Genomic DNA, 22,088 nt, shown 5'->3' on the forward strand with positions numbered 1-22,088 from the left:
TTCAGACCATGTCAGTAGTCATTGCTATTGTCTTTCAGCCTTCCTACTTAGCTAGAGAGAAGCAGTAGGTTTCCCTTCTCGGGCTGTTTTTGCTTTGCTTTTTCCTTTCCACCATCCAGCCCAGGGTCCATCCATCAGAAGACTGCAAGAGGAAAGACCAAGGGATGAAGCAAACAGCATGACCTCCAGGAAAGAGGATTTTCACTCTGCAGAGAAAGGCTTTAGCTCAGCCCTCACTCAAACACAGCCATCCAGGAAAGGAATAATGCCCAAATCCTAAAGGGTAAAATGAAGATGAAGCCCCATCCACATTAATGGTGTCACAGAGCTCTTGCATGTTTTATTTTAAATGATCCCCGCTAAGGATGGTGATTGCCCTTAGGGGCATGAAATGCAGAGATGTCATCTCTGGCTCTGCAAACATCTGGACTATAGAGAGGCTGGTGCCAGGGGAGCACACAGTAAACCAGAGCTGCCCCACACTGCACTGGCCCTGAGGCATTCAGGCTGTTGGATCTGACCCTGTGTAGCAATGTGAGCTCAGAGAAAAACCATGAATGCTGACATTTGTCAGCTTCAGAGTATGCAATTCAGCTATTTCAACATCATGATTCAAAATAAGTAACTACTACGAAGACCTGCACGTTTCCACAATGACTGTCACAGTGAGCCCTGCAGGGCACTCCACATGCTGAGCTCTTACCTGCAATTTAAGCTCAGCAAGGATCTTTCTTTTTGCATAAAGAGAGAAAAACCCCCCATCCACCTGCTGAGCCCCAGCCCACAGCTGCATCAGGCTAAACTCTGCAGCAGCTCAGAAGCTGATGCTGCTGTGACAGTCTATGGCCATTCCTGGCTACTGAGCATGGGAGCTTTTCTCTGCAACACGAGGCAGAGGCACAGGGAAACAAAGCCAGAGAGCCAACAGCCTCAGGTCACCTTTGCCAGGACACCAGATGAAACCTGGTGATGCTGCACTGCCGCTGTCCCTGAGCTGCCACATCTCAGCAGTAAAATGCCAGAGAAGCTTTGGCAAAGCTCACAATCCTTCCTCTTCCTTCACCTGACCTCCTCAGTGACTCCCACCTGCAGTGTCCTTGTCATACTTGGGATTCTTTGAGACACACGAGGGACAAGCATGTGTTGAAACCCCTCTTCTCCCTCTCGCGAGCCGATCTGGCACCACTGCCACATGCACAACCCAGATGTGCAAAGTTCATCAAATCCCATCATTTGTCCAAACTTCTGCATTGTCAGTGAGAACAGGATCAACTAAGCCAGGGTAATAAATCCAGAGCAGCCATCCCGCAGGGAGTTGGCCTGGATTATGAAGCCATTTAGAGGTGTAAGGAAGTGTTTAAGAGAGAAACCAACATGAATTGTGGGGCACAAATGACCCAGCCCTGGCAGCATCCCGCTTTGGCTCCTTCCTTCCTCCCCAAAACAAAGTGGACATGTGCTCTTACTTTTTCCCTATCAACGCACCCAGGGGCATTGCACCAGCGCTGGGTATGTTTGCTCCCTGCCTGGTTAGGAACAGCCCCACTGTACCCTTTGCAGGCCCTCAAATGCTCAGCTTTGCCATTGGGTTTTGCCTGGGACAGCCCAACAGGAACTGCTGCCTCAGGTCTCCAAAAACCACATCCCAATGAGCCACACTCATGTGCCTAATAACCACATATTCATTCTGCTGGCAGGTATTAAATTAGGGACAGGTACAGCAGCAAACACCAACACATCCCCAGTATCCTCATCTCACCTCCATCACATGCAGTCCCTCCCAAACCAACCCAAGTGCTATTTGCTTTTAATCTGTCATTCCTGGTGATAATGTGTTTGTGCTCAGTCACACACTCTGTCCCAACCCTACCTCCTGTAGACACATTTGTGAGCACACAGTGCTGGATACATCCAGAGTTATTTATCTTCCTGTTGATGTGATGACTTGCTGTGACATCTTTCAAGATCAGCTCAACAAAGCTACCACTGAAACTCGAGGAAGAAGATGGATTAAACTACGAAATAACAAATAATCTGGGCCAGATGGTATCAATAAGGTTCATATCCAATCCAGCCCTGAATGCTGGAGATAGAACGGCAGTGATTTTCACAGCAGGCACTGGCTGGTAGGCCTACGTGGTCCAGCCTTTTTCTTATTCTTGTGTAAAAGGATGTGAATATAATATATAAAATATATATCAATAAAACCATAATGACACAAGAGTAAAATAAAATCTGGACAAAGACCAACCATGGGAAAATAAGCACATAATTATCAGCAGATTAAGACATGAGACAAGCACTGCCATGTGAAGCTGGCGCTCGTGTCTGCAAGTCCAACCCAGGCCCTGCCCCACTGCTCTGCAGCAGGACTGGGGCTGCAGGCAGCAGTCAGGCTCCCTACTTACCAGCACCATGAGACCTGGAGCTCCAAAGCCTGATGAGCACCCCCGGCACCAAGCAAATCACTGACCCCACACGTACCCTCTCCCACAGAAGTGACCTACAGCCCCAGCCAAGGGGCAAAGACTCAGGGCCATATGTAGCTGAACTGCCTTTTCTGAGGGTGAGTGGGCACTCAGAACAAGACTGAGACCTTACACTGAGCCCCTCCACAGCTATGCAGGAATAAAACTGGCTGGGGAATTTTCCATCTGCACTACAGACAGCACAATTTCCCCCTCACCTTTTAGTTAATAGCCTTCATTCTCAACCACAGGCAGCCTTGCATAGCCTGCACATCACCCTCTTCCCATTCAAATACTGGTTCTTTGATACCAGCAGACAAGGAGCACAGCTTTGAGAGGAGAGCAGAGCCTCTCTCTGACACAGATAGGGATAGGAAGGCACATTAAACGCTTAATGGCACCCATGAAGATCTTCAGCTCCTTTCCCCATTCTCACAGTTAGACAAACACGAAGAGCTCCAAGGGCAAAACAAAGCATCTCCAGAACTGCTGCATGGACTGAGTTGCATGCACTGCACAGTGACCAAACCCAACTGGAGCTGGGAGTGAAACAACACGCTGTGTCACTACTCACCCTCGGGCCGATGTCCCCTGCTTCACCCTGTGTGTCGGGAGGAACAGCAAGGTCAGCTATTAGAGGTCAGATTTCAAACATGAGGAACCGAGCGTGGGGTCAGCTGGACGAGGGAACAGCACACAGGGGAAGCAGGGATGGTCCTATTGCTTAATGTATTCAAAACCAGGGAGGAGAAGTCTTGGAGACAACACAATAGGGAATGATTCTGCCCTGGCAGGCGATGAAACATAATAAATCTGGAATAAGAGATTGTTTCCAACTTTAAGGCTCCCCTAGCAAATGCTTATGTCCTACATATGCACGGACTAACATCACTTTCTGTACAGTAATGACATTCCTTGGCTGCTCCAGCTTCACAGGAGGATGTCATGCACACAGAGCAATGCCTTTCAGCTCCTGTGCTGACACAGTTCTATGGCTGAACTGAACCCAGTGGTGATGCCATGCTTGGTGTATATGGGCAAAGTGAACAAAAAGAATCAAGCAGAACAAAGACACGTAGCTGGTTTTTGTGTAACAACATACTAATGCAGTCTTTACCTTTTCCCCTTTTGGTCCTGGAGGCCCCTAGAAAAACATAAGAAGAACAATTCAGCTCATACAGCAGAATCAATGCACACACTCTTACCCCAACATCAAAACCGAGCTGATTGCTTTCACCAGTTCACAAACCTGAGGCAAATGACTATTACTTTAAGCAGTTCGCTGCTGGGTATGAGCAGCACACCACTGGGATGCAGCAAGGAGGTTGTGCCTGCTCATGCAGGGGCACGGGAGAAAGGCCTGGCAGAGTGGGCAGTGTGACAGCCACACGGGGGCAAATGATGCTGAATAGATAGAAGACATGTCTCAAAGTATTAAATCACTTCTAGAAAAACACATGCTCGGCATATCATTACAACAATTATACATCTGTTTGAAATAAACAAGGAGGATGGGCTGCTTTCTTTGGCCTATTTGCTGAAGACATAAGTCATATTCCTTCTAAACAGCTTTCTGTAAGACAGACAGGCAGAGACATACTGCAGCCCCAAAGAGAAGCCGCAGAGCTTTGATGTGCTGCTCTGCATCCTTCGAGCACAAGACCATCGAGCATCATTTGTTCAGGCCAGCACACGGCATGGAAGCAGTGCAGCACAGCACAGAAGGAGGCAGGAGGTCAGCAGTGATGCTGGAGCATCTGCAGCCTCGTGCTGCATCCCTCCTGCTGGGAGCTTCACTCTAAGCAAACCTGCTGGCCACTCTTATGAAAGAGACTGTGAGCAGCCTGGTTTGAGTTTGGCCATTCGTATGTTCTTTTTCATTCAGGTTCTCCCTGCTGCTCACCCAGAGCTCTCCCTCCTGCCCTTCAGCTACTCACATCCCCAGTTGGATAGAAGGAGCGTAGTGCTGAGGTTTGCATCACTCTTTTAACTGTGGTGTTTTGCAAATTCAAAGACAATATAAGAAAAAGCAAAAAACAAACAACAACAAAAACAAAATACAAACCCAACCACAGCTATGAAAAAACATACAGCATACAGCTATAACAAAACAGTCCTTGGCTGGCTAGAAATCAGTGCAATCAAGGAGTTATCCCAGACAAAGACTGAGCAGCTTTGGAAATAAAAGATCACTTGGTTGAGGACCAAAGCTTGAAAAGATTTCAAATGGTGCCCTCTAGTGAATGTGGGACAAAGCCAGACTGGGAAACAAAAACCAGAAGCAGCCGTGAGCTCCTGCAGCAGTTTTCCAGTGAAAGGACTCAGCACCGACCAGTGCTCAGCCAACACCATCAGTAGGTGTGTGAGTGTAAAAATCAGTGCGAGAAGCACAGAGCACCTGAGTGTCCAGAGAGCTTCTGAGAAAGAAAGAAAACTCAGGCCCAGGGCTTAAACTTGCACGTGTTACCGATCACAGAGTCATTATTCTGAATGCAGCCTGCCCCATAGGCAGTCATACACACAGAAAATGTATTTGAGATTCTGCCCAGCCATTGCAGAGCAGTGCAAAGGAAGAGACGACATGGTCAGCACTTACTGGTTTGCCATCCAGACCAAGGGGACCCTGAAAAGGGATGGAAAAGAAAACATGATTAAAGAATAAAATACCCCAATAATTTACAAACATAGCAGTGTCAGTCATGCTCTGAAAGAGGCTCTACTTGCACATTGTACAATCCTCGGCTACATTACTTATACACCTTATCCTTCAAGCATGCGATCCAGCAAGAAGGTTTCACAGAAGCTGAGAGGTGACAACTTGCAGAGCACAAAGATGCAAGAAAGGAAGCGACAGGGTTAGTGACAGGGGCACACGGCTCTGGCACAGCACTCGGGACTACCTCAGGCTTTCGAGGACTAAGAACTGCTCTGATTAAAATGAGTGGGTCCCAGGAGTGATTCATTGCTTGGAGCTGGATGAGTGTTCTGCTTCCTCCAAAGGACGTGCTAAAGCTCTGCTCTACTCTGTGGGAAGCACCCATCACTCCCAGACTACAATAGGAAGCCTCATGGATGGGGCCAGGTGTTTCATCGGGGAGGAAAGAAGGGTACATCCATCTCAGATACCCACACCCATGTACTTGTCCCATCCATAGCAGCACTCAGCCAGAAATACAGCTCTGTATTTGCAGGCCCAAGCTCTGGGCTACCCCGGCTCTCCCTTTCCTAGCCCTGCTGCAGGAGCACGTGTTTGATCAATGTAAGCAGCTATTTCCATTTAATGGTAAATCCAAGGAGAACTGCATTTTCCTTCTCTACCTGCAGCCCAAGCCCACAAAACCTCCCCTTGCTTAGACACAAAGACGACTCAGCCTGAAAACATTTCCCAAAGAAATAAGACACGGTGGCTGCAAGTCCACAAAGCGCTCAGACTCCTGCTTGCCCCCCAGCTCAGGCTGACAAGGGCTCCACACAGAGCCAAGGACTGTGCCAGATGCCCCCCAGCATCTTATGCTTTGCAGCCCAGAGGATCTACAAGCACACACCCTTTAGATGGTCACATAACACAGCAATAAAGAGTCAAAGTTTTCCATGTTCCTTAGGGAACTGTTTAGGGTGAACCTTTTCTGAGTTTAGCTTAAATCTATGATGCTGAAATGGAGATTAAAAACAACCAACAGAAAAAAAGATGTTTGTAAGAGAAGACTAAGGTCTGCATTAAAAATAATGTGTCCATCTCCCAGCTCCAGCTGTCAGTAAGGAATAAATCAGCCTGCAGCATTGGTACTGCCAGGCTTGGAGAGTTAAACCCCGGGTCAGCATGGCTCTGTTGGGTGAGAGGCACAACCAGAGGCTGGGGGGAGCAGCACCAAGGATATTTACCTGAGAACAACAGGCATCCCTGTACACGTGAGGTTTCAGAAGCTACCAGACATTCATTATGTTATTTACATAGTGTATGTTATTTATGAGGAACTACCAGTACACAAATGTCAATACACAGAAGTGCTGATCAAAGATACGAGCTAACAGCCGTATCCACCGATACCGGCTTGCATTACTACAGCCAAACTACTCCTTCCCCTGACAGACATCGCTCTGTATTTCATCCCACCACACTTCTTTACATCAGAGTGATTGGGAAAGATGTCAGGTCTGCCAAGCTTCCCTCCTGAAGCTACAATTGCTGGAGCTGATTGACCTGAAGCTCCCGATGCAGCTTCTGGGGACCTCCAGAGGAAAAACGTGGGACCTGAGCAGGGAACCCAGAGCACATCCAAGTTCTCAAAGAAACAGAAGTCCCACGGATTTAAAAAAAATAAAAGAAATTTATAATAGCAATTCATCAGCTTCTAGCTATTCTTGTATCAGTCCACAAAGGGACATCCAGAAGGAAAAACAATGGCCTATTCAAAGAATGTTTGTTTGAGGGAAAGCATTTAATGCTTAAGAGAAACAATATCCATTGGGCTTTCAAAGGGGCTCTGGGCCAGCCGCTCCGCTGAGCGGACAACGCCGTAACTCAGGCTCGTAAATGTTCTTCAGTTCAGGCTGAGGTCTGATGGGCTGAACCCAACCTACCCAGCCAGCAGCCCATGGTGGAAGGCCCCGAGCAGCCATGGAGCTGCTGGAGTAAAGGGGCAGATCACATTGGAGATGTAGGTGTGCTCCATGGAGAGCCTACAACATTCAGGAGCGCCCAAGCGTTGAGCTCATGATTCTCCCTTCCTTGAATTCTGGTCCATGTCATTTTAATTAAAGATGAAGCAATGTTTAGTTTATTTGATAACTAAGGAACAGAAAAACAACAACTCCCTGTTCCCCAGTCAAAAACCAACTCTAGAGGAGTTTTCATTTTGGAGGGGACAAAAACCACACTTAAACAACCAACGAAGAGCTTAAGAGAAGGGCTAGCTTTCCATACGTCCCAGACAGAGCCAAAGCAATAGGAAGCTCGCAGAGTTGTGCTGTGATTTTTGCTGGGTATAACCCTCACTCCTGTCCTTACCCATGTTCTGCTACAAGCCTTCTGTTCCTAATCACAATGTTAACACTTCACATATTTCAACGCTCACAAAGTTGAAAGAAGATGAACCATTTTCGCTAGAATAAACCTGCTGCTTTGAGATTGAGTAGAGAAAACACGCCATCAGCTTTCCTTAAATTATGGATCTGACCAAAACCACCACTGCAGTGACAAAGGGGGACAAAACCCATCAATCCTGAGCAATTTGAGCAAGCCAGCACTGGTGTGGTCCCAACTGGGCACTGGCGCAGCCACTGAGTGAACAACTGGAGCCACTGATTACTGGTAACTAACTCAGACCTCAGATCACGCACTGGTAAGGACCACCTGCATTCAGCACCAGGTCAGAGCAGCTCTGCAGGATGTCACCGACATTTGAAGGGAAAGGAGGAAATGTTCCTGTCAGATTGATAAAGAAAACACATCTGCAGCATCTGGCTGGAGCCACGCTGGAGCGTGGGAGGTGAGGAGATGGGTCAGCAGGAGCAGAGGTGAGAGGTGCTGCAGTTGCACTCCCAGACAGTAACACCCATCAGATGAAGACATGATTTATGTGCTAGCTGAGAGCACAGACCTGTGCCAGGTGAGATGCTGGGGTGTGAGTGCAGTTTGCTACTGCTTCATGCACTCTCATGATATTTTTGGCATTTGTTTCACAGTAGAAACTCAGGAGGGTCAAGACACAGCACCAAAATACCTCATTTTTGCAGTGACAGATGATTCACCCAATGTTCAGAGCCACCAAAGGCTCGGGAACAATTTTATATTCACTTAAGAGGAAAAGATGTGGAGTTTATGAGCTCTGATTCCAAAGCAAAAGCTCTTGCACTAATAATGAACACATCCCCTGCACATCGCTTATCCTGCTCAGGGGGATGCTGGGTGCCAGGCCTGGCTGACCTCCTGCCTTCCTCCATCACTAGGGATGGGTTTGCTTCAGCAATGCTGCAGAAATGTTAGGGGCAAAATATGGAGTGAAAACAAAGCCAAAGATTACTAAAAGGCCAACCCTTCTGAGTTGGGAAATCTTTTTCTCGTGGTTATTTTTAATGTTTCCTGCTCTGCTAAAAATTAGCACAGAGGTCGGAAGGAACCCCGCAGTCAGAGTTACACAGATCCAAAGGACTGCCTTCAATCTCTGCCTCTGTGGCTTAGAGAAATAGTAAGATCTTACATTTGGGAAGGAGAAAAGCGTCAGAACAAAAGGGCACGGCGATATTTTAGCACTGCCCCCAAAGGCCTGGGATCAACGGGTGCTTCTGAGCTTCTTTCTGCTCCATCCACCACCACCATCGACCACTCCAGGAATCACTGGCCCTTCCAAACAGAAGCACTTACATACACATGAGATGGCTGAGTTGCTACAGCCCGTGGGAAGGGTTACCCCACACACACCAACAGCAACACCGCTGCAGGCAATAGCTGAGTCCAGACAGATCCCCTTTGGCTATGAGATCTGTTCATGTGCTAATCAACGCCCTTCACTAATAACATGCTTGAGATGGAACCACGTCCTGCAGCCACAGCTGAAGACATTGAATTCCCAACAGAAAGCTCAGGCAGAGGATGCAGAGCAGCAGACTGATAAGGGACAAGCATGTGTTAATAAACCAACAAAAAATTGTGCTCTATTCCAAAAACATAATAATAATAATAATAAAAAGTCCTCATACTGCTGGGCAGCCTGATGTCCATTCTTTGACAGAAACAAAGCAGAAATGAGCAGCAATGTGCTAAGAACTTCACCCATAATGCAAACCAGAGTGTGGGACTCTGCAGGAGAGCTGCCACCCTGCAGGCTGGGCTGTGCCACACGAGCAGCCCCACCACCCAATGTCCTCTGCAAAGGGATCCCAGTGCGGATATCGGTGCTTGCAAGAGTTCCCAAAATCCTTCAAAAATACAAAATAAAATGGGGAGGAAGAAAACAAAGAAAAAAGCAGCCCTGGCACACATCCCAGGGTCTTTTGGAGCAGTACTGGACCCTACTCATCGTCCTGTTCCTTCTGGGCACCACCAGCACAGGCTCACTGCAGCACTTAGCTTCCAGCTCCCTTCCCAGATGCACCAATAATGTTCATTAGTGGTTCATCATGGATATAAGAGAACTTTTCCCCTTTATCTACCTTTAACACAGAACTCCAGCACAAGTCTCCTTCTGTCTCTTTGCAGAACTCCATCACTGCTTTGCTAGATGCCTTTCCAAAGATGCCTGGAAGGAAATACAATGCTGAGCAGTGCAAAGGGATGGGAACAAATCACTGCACAGGACTGGCACCAGACACTGCTCCAATTCCTGAACCTGCTTGGATGAATCATGACGAAATGTCCCAAGAGAGCCATGGGTTCACCCACTCCTCCCAGCACACAAGAAAGCAGCAAAGCCCTAAAGCTGCCTGCCCAGCTGCACGGGCCAGCTCCTGCTCCTCCACACTCTTGCACAATTGCATGAGATCGTGTCATCTGCTGCTGAGCACCAGGTCAGGAGTGAGAGCTCATCTGTGCATCACATGGCACAAGTTTGCTTCCAGAACAACGAAGCGATTTTATGGAAGAAAGTCCCCTGACTTCCCCCAAATTTCTGAGATTGAAATGGGTTCCATGTGTGCCGTGCAACCCCTCCTTGTAAGCATTTGGTGCCCAGTTGGGTTCTGGACATTTTGTGTTTAACATCCAGCTAAGAAAGGGAATGAAACTTTGACACTGATAAGCAACTGTGTTGGAGAATTCCAAGCAAACACTTCAACCTCTCAGTATCTTTATATGCCCTGCTAATGCAATTCCAGCTCTATGGTTCCATTGGGATTGCCTCCCCTTTGAGGCCAATGAGCAGACTTTGTTTTCCTCAGTTTTCTTCTGCATACAAGCAGAAAAATTCTCCTTGCAGTTGCTGTTGGTGCCTTTGCTTGGCCAGCAGCACTGGAAGAGGAATGGGAAGCCCAGCAGACAACCAATGCATTTGTCATTCTCCTGCTGGATGTGACGAGGCAACTTGATTTTTCCTGTGCAAAAACCTACCTCTAAATCCAAAGAAAAACAACCCACTGCCCTGAAGAGATGCTCTTTACAAAGTCATTGTCTCCACAGATAGAGACAGTAAATGGACACAACAGGAGAATGCACTGGGTCTGCTTTCCTGGCTTAAAGTTACCCCCTCTAGGCAGTACGTGAATTGGCCAAAAAGCTGATATTAGAATGAAGAAACTCAAGCTACAAAATTTGCCTTGTAAAATGAATTTTCTGTTACTTCTGTCTTTTGGGGCCTTACTGGGAGAAGTATGACTTAATTCACAGTTGACATCCCTGAAGTCTGAATATTTATGAATAAAGATACCCATGAGAACAAACATAGGACCGAAGCCTGCAATTAAGGATTATGACTACAGTTCAACTGTTATGAATTGATGAACCCAGCTGAGGAAATGAAAAAGTCAACTTGACAACGGCAACCTTCATTCTGGGGATGGACACCAATAACACAGCGCAGTTCTGTGAGGTATCTAACAACGTCAAGCATTACAATATGACTTTTGATACGGGAATTCACAACTACCTGAAACACCCAGGGAACATACAGGCATTCCATGTCTGTACACAAGCTACCACTCTGGGTCTGGAAAGCATCAGCCTATTACAAAAACAAAACCAAACAAAGAAAAAACCCACAAGAAAAGTATGAGATCCTGCAGCCCATGGGGTCTGACCATGTATAGCCTGGTCTCCCATTCCTGGCAGTCTTCCTGAAGTGTTAAACTGCTGCTCCCAAACACACCCAGCTCAACCCACATTCTGGAGCTTTCTGGTAAACTCAAAAGGACCTCAGCAAGATGGAGGAACTGCCACAAGCGGTTGGCTTTGGCATGTGTTCCTCATTTCTTGCACATCAGCCTGTGTTCAGAGCACGTTTACGGGTTGCACACAAACAGCTTACATGGACTTTCCCCTGCTGAGTTATTTACATTAATTGAAACTCCTAATTGCTCGCTGGAGGAAACCCCAAACTCAGTTGGTTGAAGCCAAGGTCGAGGGCTGCCACCAAGAGCACTGCCATGCTGCGGTCCTGGGAGCTACAAAGCCAGCTTCCCTTCTGCAAGTGCTCCTTCAGCCCTGCTCCCAGACATCAGCTCAGAAATAACATTTGGCTTCACTTTTTGCCTTGAAAATTAATTAAAACCAGAGGTTGTCATCCTTGCAAGTTCATTTCTGGCTCTAAGCACCACAGCTGAGCACTCAGCTCACTATGCAGAGCTCCCCAAAAAGCGTTTCAGAAGATGCTGAGCTGCTTAGCTCCAACTGCAACTTAGCCCAAGATGAGATTATCCTGTGCAAGAGTACTTCAGTTCTGACTCAGCAGTTATTCCCTGCAAGGTGCATCAGAGTAGAGCAAAGTCTGTGTTATTCTCAAAGTTCACTCAGCACAAACTGCCAGGATGCAATGAGGGTTCGAAAGGCCCCTGTTGCAAAGTACATCATTAAAAACAACCAACGACTCACTGTCCTTTACCAGAATTCTGCTAACTCATTTTGTTGGTGTAGCTATCCATCAGCAGAAAAGGATGGTATTACTGGGTAGTGAATCACTTGGAGTAAGAAGGTGCGTAACTTCTAAGCAGGCAGAACTGGAAGCCCTCTCCCTTCCCCACAACCCCAAAGAGCAGCCACCACTGCAAGAGATGGGCAGAGCAATGCCAAAGCTCTGTCAGGCAACATGCATTAATGATTTACAAAATTCAAAGGCAAACACGATACGCTGGAAGAACCAAATGAGTAACACTCCGCTCAACTAAAAATAGATGCTAGTATTCCAAGGAAAATGTATAAAGTAAGAGACAACTCTGTTTCCTATCACACTTCTTCTGCAAAGCCTATTCCCCGCTCTGCTTTTTATTAATGAAGACACGCACATAAAGTAATTCACCTCATTAATCAACTTAATTCCTTTGGTTTCTTCCCACTTGAAGTGACAACTCTCCATTGGGGATGTCACGTTTAGGTGGTGTTGTGGAGACCAACTCTGGGGAGGAATGAGTTAGCAGAGGCAGATGAAACTCTTCAGCAGAGTTGGGCTCCAGAAGGCTCTCTGGTGGATGGGAAGAGGGAAGGAAATGGTTTCTGGTGAGCAAATACAACATCTCACTGAGAAAGAGAAGAAATATTGTGTAGGAGGAGAGCTGAGTGGTTTGAAGGCAAGGAGAAAACCATCCCCACATGGGGCAGGAGGAAGGGATGAGTGCAGGCTGCTGAAAGGCACCTCCCAGCCATTACTTCTCTTCTCCATAGATGATCTGATTCCATTAAACAATCTCATGATAGGAAGATCTGCCTGCAGCAGAAGGTCACTTGGAAGAGCTGTACTGGAAGTAGACTATGCATCTAGTCTTCATGTCTGTTTTCCAAACACAGCTGTCTGCACCACTAGCATAGGCAGCCAGAAGCGCCCCTGTGCTGACCCTCTGCAAAGCTCACCCCTATGTTCCCTTCTTGGCTTTACAAGGATGAATTACCCCCCCATGCCAATGTACGCACCCTACAGTGAGGTAAGCATGGGACAGCACACATCTACTTTTCTTCTGCTCCAGCACAGCTATGCAAGAACCTCAAATCGAGCTCTGGGGCTGCGTGTAAGTTTGGGGTGGGCACTCTTGGCAAATGCCATTAACCTCGTCAATCTGATCCAAAACTGCTGTCATCTCTTCAGAACAGCTGGTGAGGGGGGTGCCAGAGCACAACAATGCAGGTAAACCAGCAGGAGTGGCTCTCCTGCCCGCAGCCGTGCTCTGCAGCACCCTCCAGGGCAGCAGGGAGAGCTCAGTGCCCACTTACACACACTCAAAGTGGGGGCAGCTGGAGTCCCAGTGCTGTCCCCATGGCTGCTGGGCATGTTCCTGAGCAGGGCAACTGCTGGCACAGTGAAATGAGAGCTCAGCATCACAGACAGAGAGGTAAAAGGGCCCTGGAAGGTGCTGTGCCCCTGTGCCCTCCATGCAGCCTACACCACACAGCTTCACTAATGCATGTTGAAGGCTCTTCCTGACCAGGATTGTGCCTGACCAGTGTGTCCCATCTCACCAGAAGAAACAACTTGAGCTTTGAGCCCACAACCGCAGAGAGCTTGAGCTCTATTTTCACTTCATTTGATTCCAACACTCAAAACCAGAAGGGATTTAGGGTAACACACATTGTTGTTGGCACGTGCTTAACTGTTAAACAAATCTCAAAGCCCAGCTGGACTGACAGACCGGCTCAAGCCCTCCTGAGAGCCTATATCTGCTCTCCCTATTGCACTCAGCACCTTGCTTCAGTGCTAGCAGCTTGCAAGTAAAATCAAAGCACTGTTATCCAAGAGATGGAAGTGTTACCACATCCATATCTGGTGCCAAACGCTATTTACTTTCCACTCACTACTTCTGCATTTGCCTGTAGCTGAAGTTTCATGCAATTTTGTTAAGAAACTTTAGAAAGCACGAGAGAAGGAAAAACCTTTAGGAAATGATGAGAAGGTGCCAAGATCATGGCTTAACAGCTGCGCATGATTCCATGAGTTTATCAACTCACGGGGCTCAACTGAAGTTTCTCACATTAGAGGCATCTCTGCCATGCCAATGACCAGCCCACCAGCCCCATCAGTGCCCCCAGCATGGTGCTCTCCCACAAGGACATCCCGCTGAGCCCTGAGCATCCCCTGCTGTGACACAGTTCACCCCCACCACCAGCCCTGTACTAGCATACAAGAGCAAACAGAGGCAGGTGAGGACCACATCCACCTTCAAATTCTACCTGCTCAGAGTTAAGATCAACCAGAAGGGAACTAAATAATTACATCAGTTTGCCCAAGCAACTGGATGCAATAAAGTCTCTCCGCATGCTCCTACTGAATTACTCTCGATTCTGCTTTATGTTGTTTACTCCTCCACATATACATATTGAAATGCAATTATTACCACCTCCTCATAACACAAAGCTACTTAGTGTAGCCATAGGCCAGCAACTCACTGTTCCCTGGGTTGGGCTCATCATTTTGCAAGGCCCAGAATAAAACCAGTAGTGCAGCAACAGCAGGTCCCAGGGAGCAAGGAGACGTAGCAAAAACCTTCCAGGGATAAAATGCTGTTCACCCAGTGCAGATGTACCAGCAGAGCTTGAGGCTGCTGCCAGCCCTGGGACAGCAGCAGAATCCCTCACCACGACCTGCAGGCAGCACAAGGCTGGGGCTAGCTGCCAGGCCAGGTTGGGGCCATGCTCTGTGCTAGGAAAAAATCTGCTATTTCATCTCATCGTTCCCAATGTTCAGGACTCCATGACTAACCACAAGCACACGCTTTGCCAGAATATCACCAACACAAACATCAGGGCAAACCTGCCCACAGCCACGGGTACTGCCTGCTCATCTGTGGTTAGCCACATCTTGCAAGAACAGGGAGCCACCATAAAATTACAATTACATTGGTCAACTAGAGCAAAATCCCCCACCTTGAGCTCAGCTCTGAACCACCACTTGCGTGTTTCTGTGCCCTCCTTGCTCTGCTGATGCCCCACAGACATGATGAGCCTCCAACATGGCTGCCAGGAGGAGATGGAGACATCCCAAGCAACGGTGCCCCATCCTACTGTGAAGTCCACCTGCTCATTCTGTGGAATTAACACGTCTCCTCCTTTGGGCCTGTGGGAGAAAGGATCCTGTGTCCCTCAGGGAGGGGAAATGGGAACTGAAATCAGCTTTGTTTTCCTTCCAGCCCTCCTCCCTCAAGCTCTCCATCCATCACACTCACAAAATCCAACAGATGTTGGTTTGGTTTAACAGCTGCTCAGGGGGAATCAGGACAGGGCATGAGGTGGCAGTGACAAGGAGCAAGTTTTCCTAACAGTCTTCTTGAGAAAAAAGTAAACAGGCAGGAGTGTAACAGCAAATACCACAAGAGTGTTCTGTAATACCATGAAAGACTTCAAGCCTTTTGCTCTGTAAACAATGGAGAACGCTGCAAAGGCTCCTGAGATTTGGGGCCAAATCTCTCAAAAGGCCGTCACTGATGAAGAGGGCAGGAAACAGGAAAAAGAAAAGATCAGGACACGCAAAGAAAATCAAGTGTTCATGGCAAAGACAGAAAGGATGATGGGGTGCAGATTAAAAGAGAATTAAAATAAAAGGAATGGAGGAGTTACCGGGTAACCATCGCGTCCTGACTGCCCCTGTGGTGGGGAACAAGCGAGATATCAGGTCAGTCAATGCACACGGCAGCAGGCAGGCAGGCAGGGGCTGTCAGCTCCCCCGCTGGCACTGGAACAGAACTCCTCCAGAGAAACCTCTCAGGGCAATTTTCTTCCCCCAAAAGGTCATGCCTACAGCCGTTTTTCACCAGATTTGGACCAAATGCCTCACTTGAGCTACTTACCGAAGGCTTGCCCAGCTTGCCCCCATCCCTGCTGCTTATGGAGCAAACAGCAGGGTCCCAGCCACACGCCCACGGCCCCATCTCTAAACCAGGGAGAGGTTTTGTTGGTGATTGCTGAGCACTGAACTACCCCAGCACCTGATCCTGTGTAGGTTTCCCCTTTCAAATCCATTACTCTCTTTGAGGCTGAGATTTCCCCCAGCTCACCTCTCTACACCTCGCTTCTGTTTGCAGTGAAGTAGAAAGCAAAGGATGCTATGGGGAAAGACCTTAAGTCATTAATGATACCTGTAGGATCAGCAGAGAAAAACCCAACTCACCCAGAGGACTTTACCCCTTCTGCTCCCCCTCTGGGGGCTCCCAATGCATTTACAGTTCCAGCTGAGCCGGTGGCACAGCGAGGGACTGCTGTAAGCCAGACACCAGGCAGATTCCTGGGAAGGAGCTGTTAAGCATTAGCTGGTACACAAGCAGGCAGTAAGGCATGTGTCTGCTACAGCAGTGTCATATGCTACTATAAACATAGATTATGTCAGCATGCCTCAGATATGCAGTGAGCTCCACACGTTTCTTACAGCACGAGCAGCTCTGACAGCCCCTTCCTATCCATTAGAATGGTTTTCACCTCTTGCTAAGTGCCCCTGCAGCACTATTGGTTCATCCAGAAACAACACTGCCTTCCACAATCACCTATTCAACAAATTGCAACCTTGGGATGAAGCACACGGTGAGGTTTTTATGGAGATGTATGGCACTGGAGCACACACACAAATAGGAAACACTTGTAAACTCGCTTGCTGGTGAGCTCCCCAGTCAGCATGCTAATACATAAAGTGTCTGCTAATATCTGGGACTGTAAATGTTTAATTATGTTTGTGGCAAGTCTATCCTTCAATGGCAGAAAATTCCTACCCAGCATGTGATTTTAATACCCTCTGAAACAGAGGTTTTATAGCACAGCAGAGCCCCCCTCACTCACGAGACAGGACCATCAATCATCCAACAGCCACAAATCCTGTACCACAAATTCTAATAATTTCGTACACACAACCAGCTTATGACAGCCAAAAAATGAAATGCCAGAACAACTGCTACTAGGGAACTAGTACAGAACTGAGGATACAGCCTTAGCAGTGCAATGCTGTACATGTAAGATGTAATCGATTCCTTATGGCCAAAAATCAAGAAACAGAAGAAACCAATAGCGCTAAACGCAGTACTGCTGAAATAAAATAACATTGTGGTTCTGTGGGTTCTAGGACTTGTATTGTAGTGTTTAAAGAAGTCTCTGGAAAACGCTACTTGAGCTAGAAACTGCGAGGTTATTATTTTTTTTTAAATGAACTAAACCAGGAGTTGTCTCTGGAAAGGCAAAGGGAGAGAAAAGCGCCTTGTTTGTGTTCCATCTCCCCTGTGCTCTGCCTGCAATTCAGTAGTGCCGTGGGAACCAGGAAATGAAACCAAGGAGAGAAAAAGCAAAACTCAAGAGTGCACCATATGCTGCCCAACCGCGCACCGTGAAGCGCACAGAGAGCACACGTGAGGGAGTGCAGCGCGGCTGGCTGCATGTGGGGTGACAGCAGGTGCAGAAAGGGTTAAATCAACCCATTTGAAAGCCAAAGTACTTGAATTAAGAGAAAAAGTCCCTTAGAGACATATCCGTGGAATTCAGCTCCAGCACCCTGAGCACTGTGCATCCACGCGGGGCTCTGCCCACCCCTTTGGATGGCACTTGCCCCGCTGACACTATCATAAACATCTCCAAAACCCACGGCATCGTTTGTGTAGTGTGGGCAGAGAGGCCGTGTTGTGATTTGTAATTACAGAATATTTACAGGAAAATTATCTCATGGGCAGACTAAACTTCTGAACACAAACTGGCAAGACTAATTCATTTGTTTGCCTTTCTTGAGCCAGCCAGTATCTTGGATTTATGGCTAATGCTGGGCACAACATTTCGAGTCAACGTGTTCAGATCTCCCCTAAGAACAGTCAAGTCAAAGCCATTAGGCCTTAAATTTTCCTAATTTGCTCCTTCAAAATGTGGCCCAATAACAACTTTACTCAATCCCCTCTTAGGGCTAAAAAACAAACTTGAGATGGAAGTGAAATTTCCAATGGCTGAATGCCATGAACCAAAGTCACCAGCAGCACGGTCCATCCCAGGAGAACCAAAAGCCACAGTGCTGTGACAGCTCCCATGCTCCACATGCATCTCCCCATCACCTTCCGGCCTTTAGGTAGATGGACAGAACTGGAAATTAATTAGTCCAAGAATTGCTAGCCGAGCTATTTTTCCTGAAATGACCCCTTTTCAACCCCGTGAGGCCCTATGAGACGAGAGAGATGTGAAGAAACATCTCTGTTAATGCAACCATGGACAGGGAAGCACATGGCTGCCAACAGCCTGTGCCTCAACTCCAACACTGGGGGAAGAAAGGTAGAAAGAAAACAGAAGCACCTAACACCCATAAATCCTTTTTAAAAACCCCTCAGCAGCGAGGAGGGCCCAATGGAATGCTCTTTTCTCACTCCAAAAGCAGCAGGAGAACCTCAGATTTGGAAGTGGTGGTGGCACAGCGAAAGGCACGTCCGAACATTTGGAAGGAGGAGTTGACACATTTTCAACTATTACCCCTTTAAAGCACAAATTCCCCATAAATTTTCTGGTCGCAATGGGAAGAATGCTCATTATTCTCCCCAGGACTTCAAAGAGAAGCAAGCAAACTGCATCTTCCCCTCCAGCCCCCATTGCAAGGCTACCAAACCCATATTAAGTGATGAAAACACAACAGATAAGAAAAGCAAGGCAGAGCTTTAGAACTAAAAATCCCATCAAAACATTAAAATATTAGTATAGCGCTCTTGGGGCTCAATAGAAGCTGAGTAAAGAAACTCTAAAGGGAAACCTTTCCTTTTTTTTTCTTCTTCCTTCTGAATATTTGCTGGGTTTAAAATTACTGGAAGTCCCCGAGGGCAGCAAGTTAAACATTTTAGAGCTCCCCCCCACACCATTTGTCTACCATTGTGAAAAAAATACAGCAGCATCTGGTACCAATTTTCCTTCCAGACACACCTCTACCAAAAAATGCTGTGCTTTTGCAATGACACAGAAAGGAAAGGGGGAGGCTGTTGGGGGAGGGAAGGGGAAAGCCTTAACTTTGTCGATCCAACAGTAAAATCCACGATACTTACTGCAGGCCCTGGAAAACAAAAGAAAAACAAAGAAAAAAGTCACTTAATTGTGAAGATGAGGCATAACCTAAAAAAGCACAGAAGAGGGGGAAAAAAATATCAGAGTTGCGTTACTTTTTAGTTCAATTCCAGCATGATGACTTTCTAGACAAACTTGATGCTACCCTCATTCTCCCACGTCACGCATGTTGTTGCTCTGCCAGCATTCACAACAGGCATAAAATCAGTTTTTATACCTTTGTTCCCATCATGATTTCATCTACTCTCTCTGCACAAGACCCAAGTGCAGCACGACGAGGCATTCACCCACATTCACTGCCTGGGCATCCCATGCCACCACGGAGCATGGCCAGCAGAGCCCCTCAGCACAGCTGGAGTTCCACAAGTAAAAAAGGGCATCTTCACCCTGGAGTTCCACTTTATTATGGAAGAGGAGCTGGAGATGAAATTCCAAAAGCCCATCCTTGCCATGGCAGCAGCATAGTGATATGGCTGCCTTCAAGGCTGGAGGGACGCAGCAATCCCACATATCTACAATAGGTTTTGGGTACCAGTATCACTGGCTGAAGCTGTGGTTAACAGTAGTTAATAAACAGTAATAAATAACCACAGAGAGCTGCGCACCCCTGCAGGGCAAGGTCTCTGCTACCTGCCCTGCTGATTTCTGCAGCTTTCCCAGCATTAGCCCTGGTTGTTGCTCAGGTGAACCCTGAGCCCTTGCTCTAATGCAATCCATGTTCACTCCCACTTGCGAGGCATCCCAGAGCTTGCTTGGATTGGGTTCCTTCATGCTCCATTTCTTGGCTGATCCAAACCAGAAACAAATTACAATTAAAAAAGAAAAAATAATAATAATGTGGGGAGAAATTAAAAAGGAAGAAAAAAAAATAATTAGCTTTCCTCATTGTGTATTATTCTATAAAATACAATGAGAAGCATATTTCAAGCTAACACATCTCCGAGGTTCTTAAAGTTTGCTTAAAAAAATAATCATCTTATGTTGAAAAGTTGAATAAGAAAACCCCCAAAAGCAGAAGAATAAGGGCTGAGACCAAAGTGCCTGCTGCCAAAACTCAGCCCATTAACCTGTGCTTGTCAGCTGAACACGGCCAGCCCCACACGCAGCCACTGCCAAGCACCAGCTACAAATCTTCCCCCCACTCAGAGTTCCATTATTCTTAGTGCTAAAATTCACTCAGGCTATTAGGGATGGTTTAGTTTCCTCTGTATACAGAAGTCAGTGGATCTAAGCCAATATATTAACTGAGAATCATAAACTTGATTTATTAACTCATATACCAACTTACCCACAAAAGGCATTACGTAGAAAAGTAAAATCTAAGCCTCGAATAAGAACCAGCCAGGAAATTATTTTAATATGGGATTTCAATCAGCTACCAATTATAATCTCCTTGGGATCTGCTGCCTTTTCCAGCTACCGTTTGCTCCCAGCACTAACGGGGAAGTTCTCTTTGAAGGTTCCTCTCAACTACCAGAATCAAGTTAGGAACCTCCTCTATGTGTGGCATAGGATGCTCTCCATCAACACCCATGGAGTTAGGTGATCTTCATAGGCACTTCTGGCCAATAATTCTTCATTAAGGCATGAGTTTAAAACTACAGAACCAATCTTTTCCTCCCTCAGAACAGCACAATGCTCTGGATTGCAGAACATGTTCTTTAAAAGCCTGGCCACGAGATCCTTGTCTCCTGTAAAGCAAATCAAGTATCCAGCAAGGCAGCAATAAGCAGGAGCTCAGCCCGTTCAGAGGGGCTGCCCCCTCCTCAGCCACCTCTGAGATGTGAGCACACTGAAGAATGAATTGGAAATCCTTATAATGAACAAAGAGCTGGAAACAGACTTTGTACCTTTGAAACAAATTAACTTGGGAGCTTACTTCAGAAGGAGGAGGAAGACAAAATAACATGCACGTGCATGGAATTTGGTCTACAACTGGTTTCCGTGATCTGCAGCAAACATCACTGCTATGGGTGAGGGACCAGCTGGTATCCAGGTCTGCAAGGGCACAGGCATACTCAGATACACATGAGACTCTTTACGAAGCTCAACAGTTGTGCTGGAAGGAGGTGGGACAGAAGCCTATTCCAAATAAGTGACCCACATTTCCTGAGTGCATATACAAAATAACATTCACGTCAGTCTAAGACCCAGCACAGTCTCATCCCTGGCAGCACACAGACATAAAGGAAGTGACAGGTCACAGACAATTGTTTCTGCATATTTGCACAGCTTGGGAATTTGGGGATAAGCAACTATTTCTGTTTAATCGTTTATCACGGAGGTCTTCCTGCCATGACAGCAGAGAAACCAAACCAGGGACAACAGCTACAGTGGGAAGGTGCCCTGGAGCATAAATAAGTAGCACTGATGAGGCTTCTCCTAAAGCTCAGTCGATGCCAACACAGCCCTCACAAATGATGGAGTGTGCACAAACTGATGATGGTGAAACACAGGGAGCACTGAAAATTCCCAAATAAAACCCAAGCTCTGCATGATTCACACATACACAAGCTTCAAGAACAACAACTGCACATGTAGGGCTGTACAACCACAGGGCCAAGAGCCTTGGAAGTGCCTTAATGGGTAAAACATGGGCTGTAAGTATGTGTAGGGCTGGGAGAGGAAGAATGCTTCCCTGTGCAGAAATCGCTTTGCTCTTCACTAAAAAGAGCCTTAGATTCTTCCCTGTTCCAAAGTGGGATATTTCTATAAACAGAACGGATGTAACAAAATATTAAAAGAAAGAGAATTAATACTTTGAACCAAAACTTTGGTAGAAGCTCAAGCTAAAGAAACAACTGCAGTGAAACGTAACTTTGGAAACAGGGCAGGGTGGGGGCGAAAGGCTGTTTTATCTCATTTCAACATTTCCAAACCTTTTCCCTTGAAGTGTTTTTGAAGCACGAAATTCCTGTAAACAAAACTTGCAGCCAGACACGGCAGCTTTGCCCACGCTTCCCAATGAAAAAACACCAAGTAAGAGTCCT

General features: G+C 46.9%; 1 protein-coding gene across 1 annotated transcript in view; it reads right to left on the bottom strand.

The window, feature by feature from the left end:
* COL23A1 (collagen type XXIII alpha 1 chain) overlaps positions 1-22,088 on the bottom strand; it is a 148,396-nt gene that overhangs the window by 18,763 nt on the left and 107,545 nt on the right. Inside the window, exons 4-8 of the mRNA XM_072348077.1 lie at positions 19,045-19,087; position 18,781; positions 5,065-5,091; positions 3,586-3,612; positions 3,043-3,069 (exon numbers count right to left, since the gene is read on the bottom strand). Of these exons, the coding sequence (XP_072204178.1) occupies positions 3,043-3,069; positions 3,586-3,612; positions 5,065-5,091; position 18,781; positions 19,045-19,087 (125 nt within the window). The remainder of the gene's footprint in view (positions 1-3,042; positions 3,070-3,585; positions 3,613-5,064; positions 5,092-18,780; positions 18,782-19,044; positions 19,088-22,088) is intronic.

Source organism: Excalfactoria chinensis, chromosome 13 (assembly GCF_039878825.1).
Source record: "Excalfactoria chinensis isolate bCotChi1 chromosome 13, bCotChi1.hap2, whole genome shotgun sequence".
In the NCBI taxonomy this organism is placed as follows: domain Eukaryota; kingdom Metazoa; phylum Chordata; class Aves; order Galliformes; family Phasianidae; genus Excalfactoria; species Excalfactoria chinensis.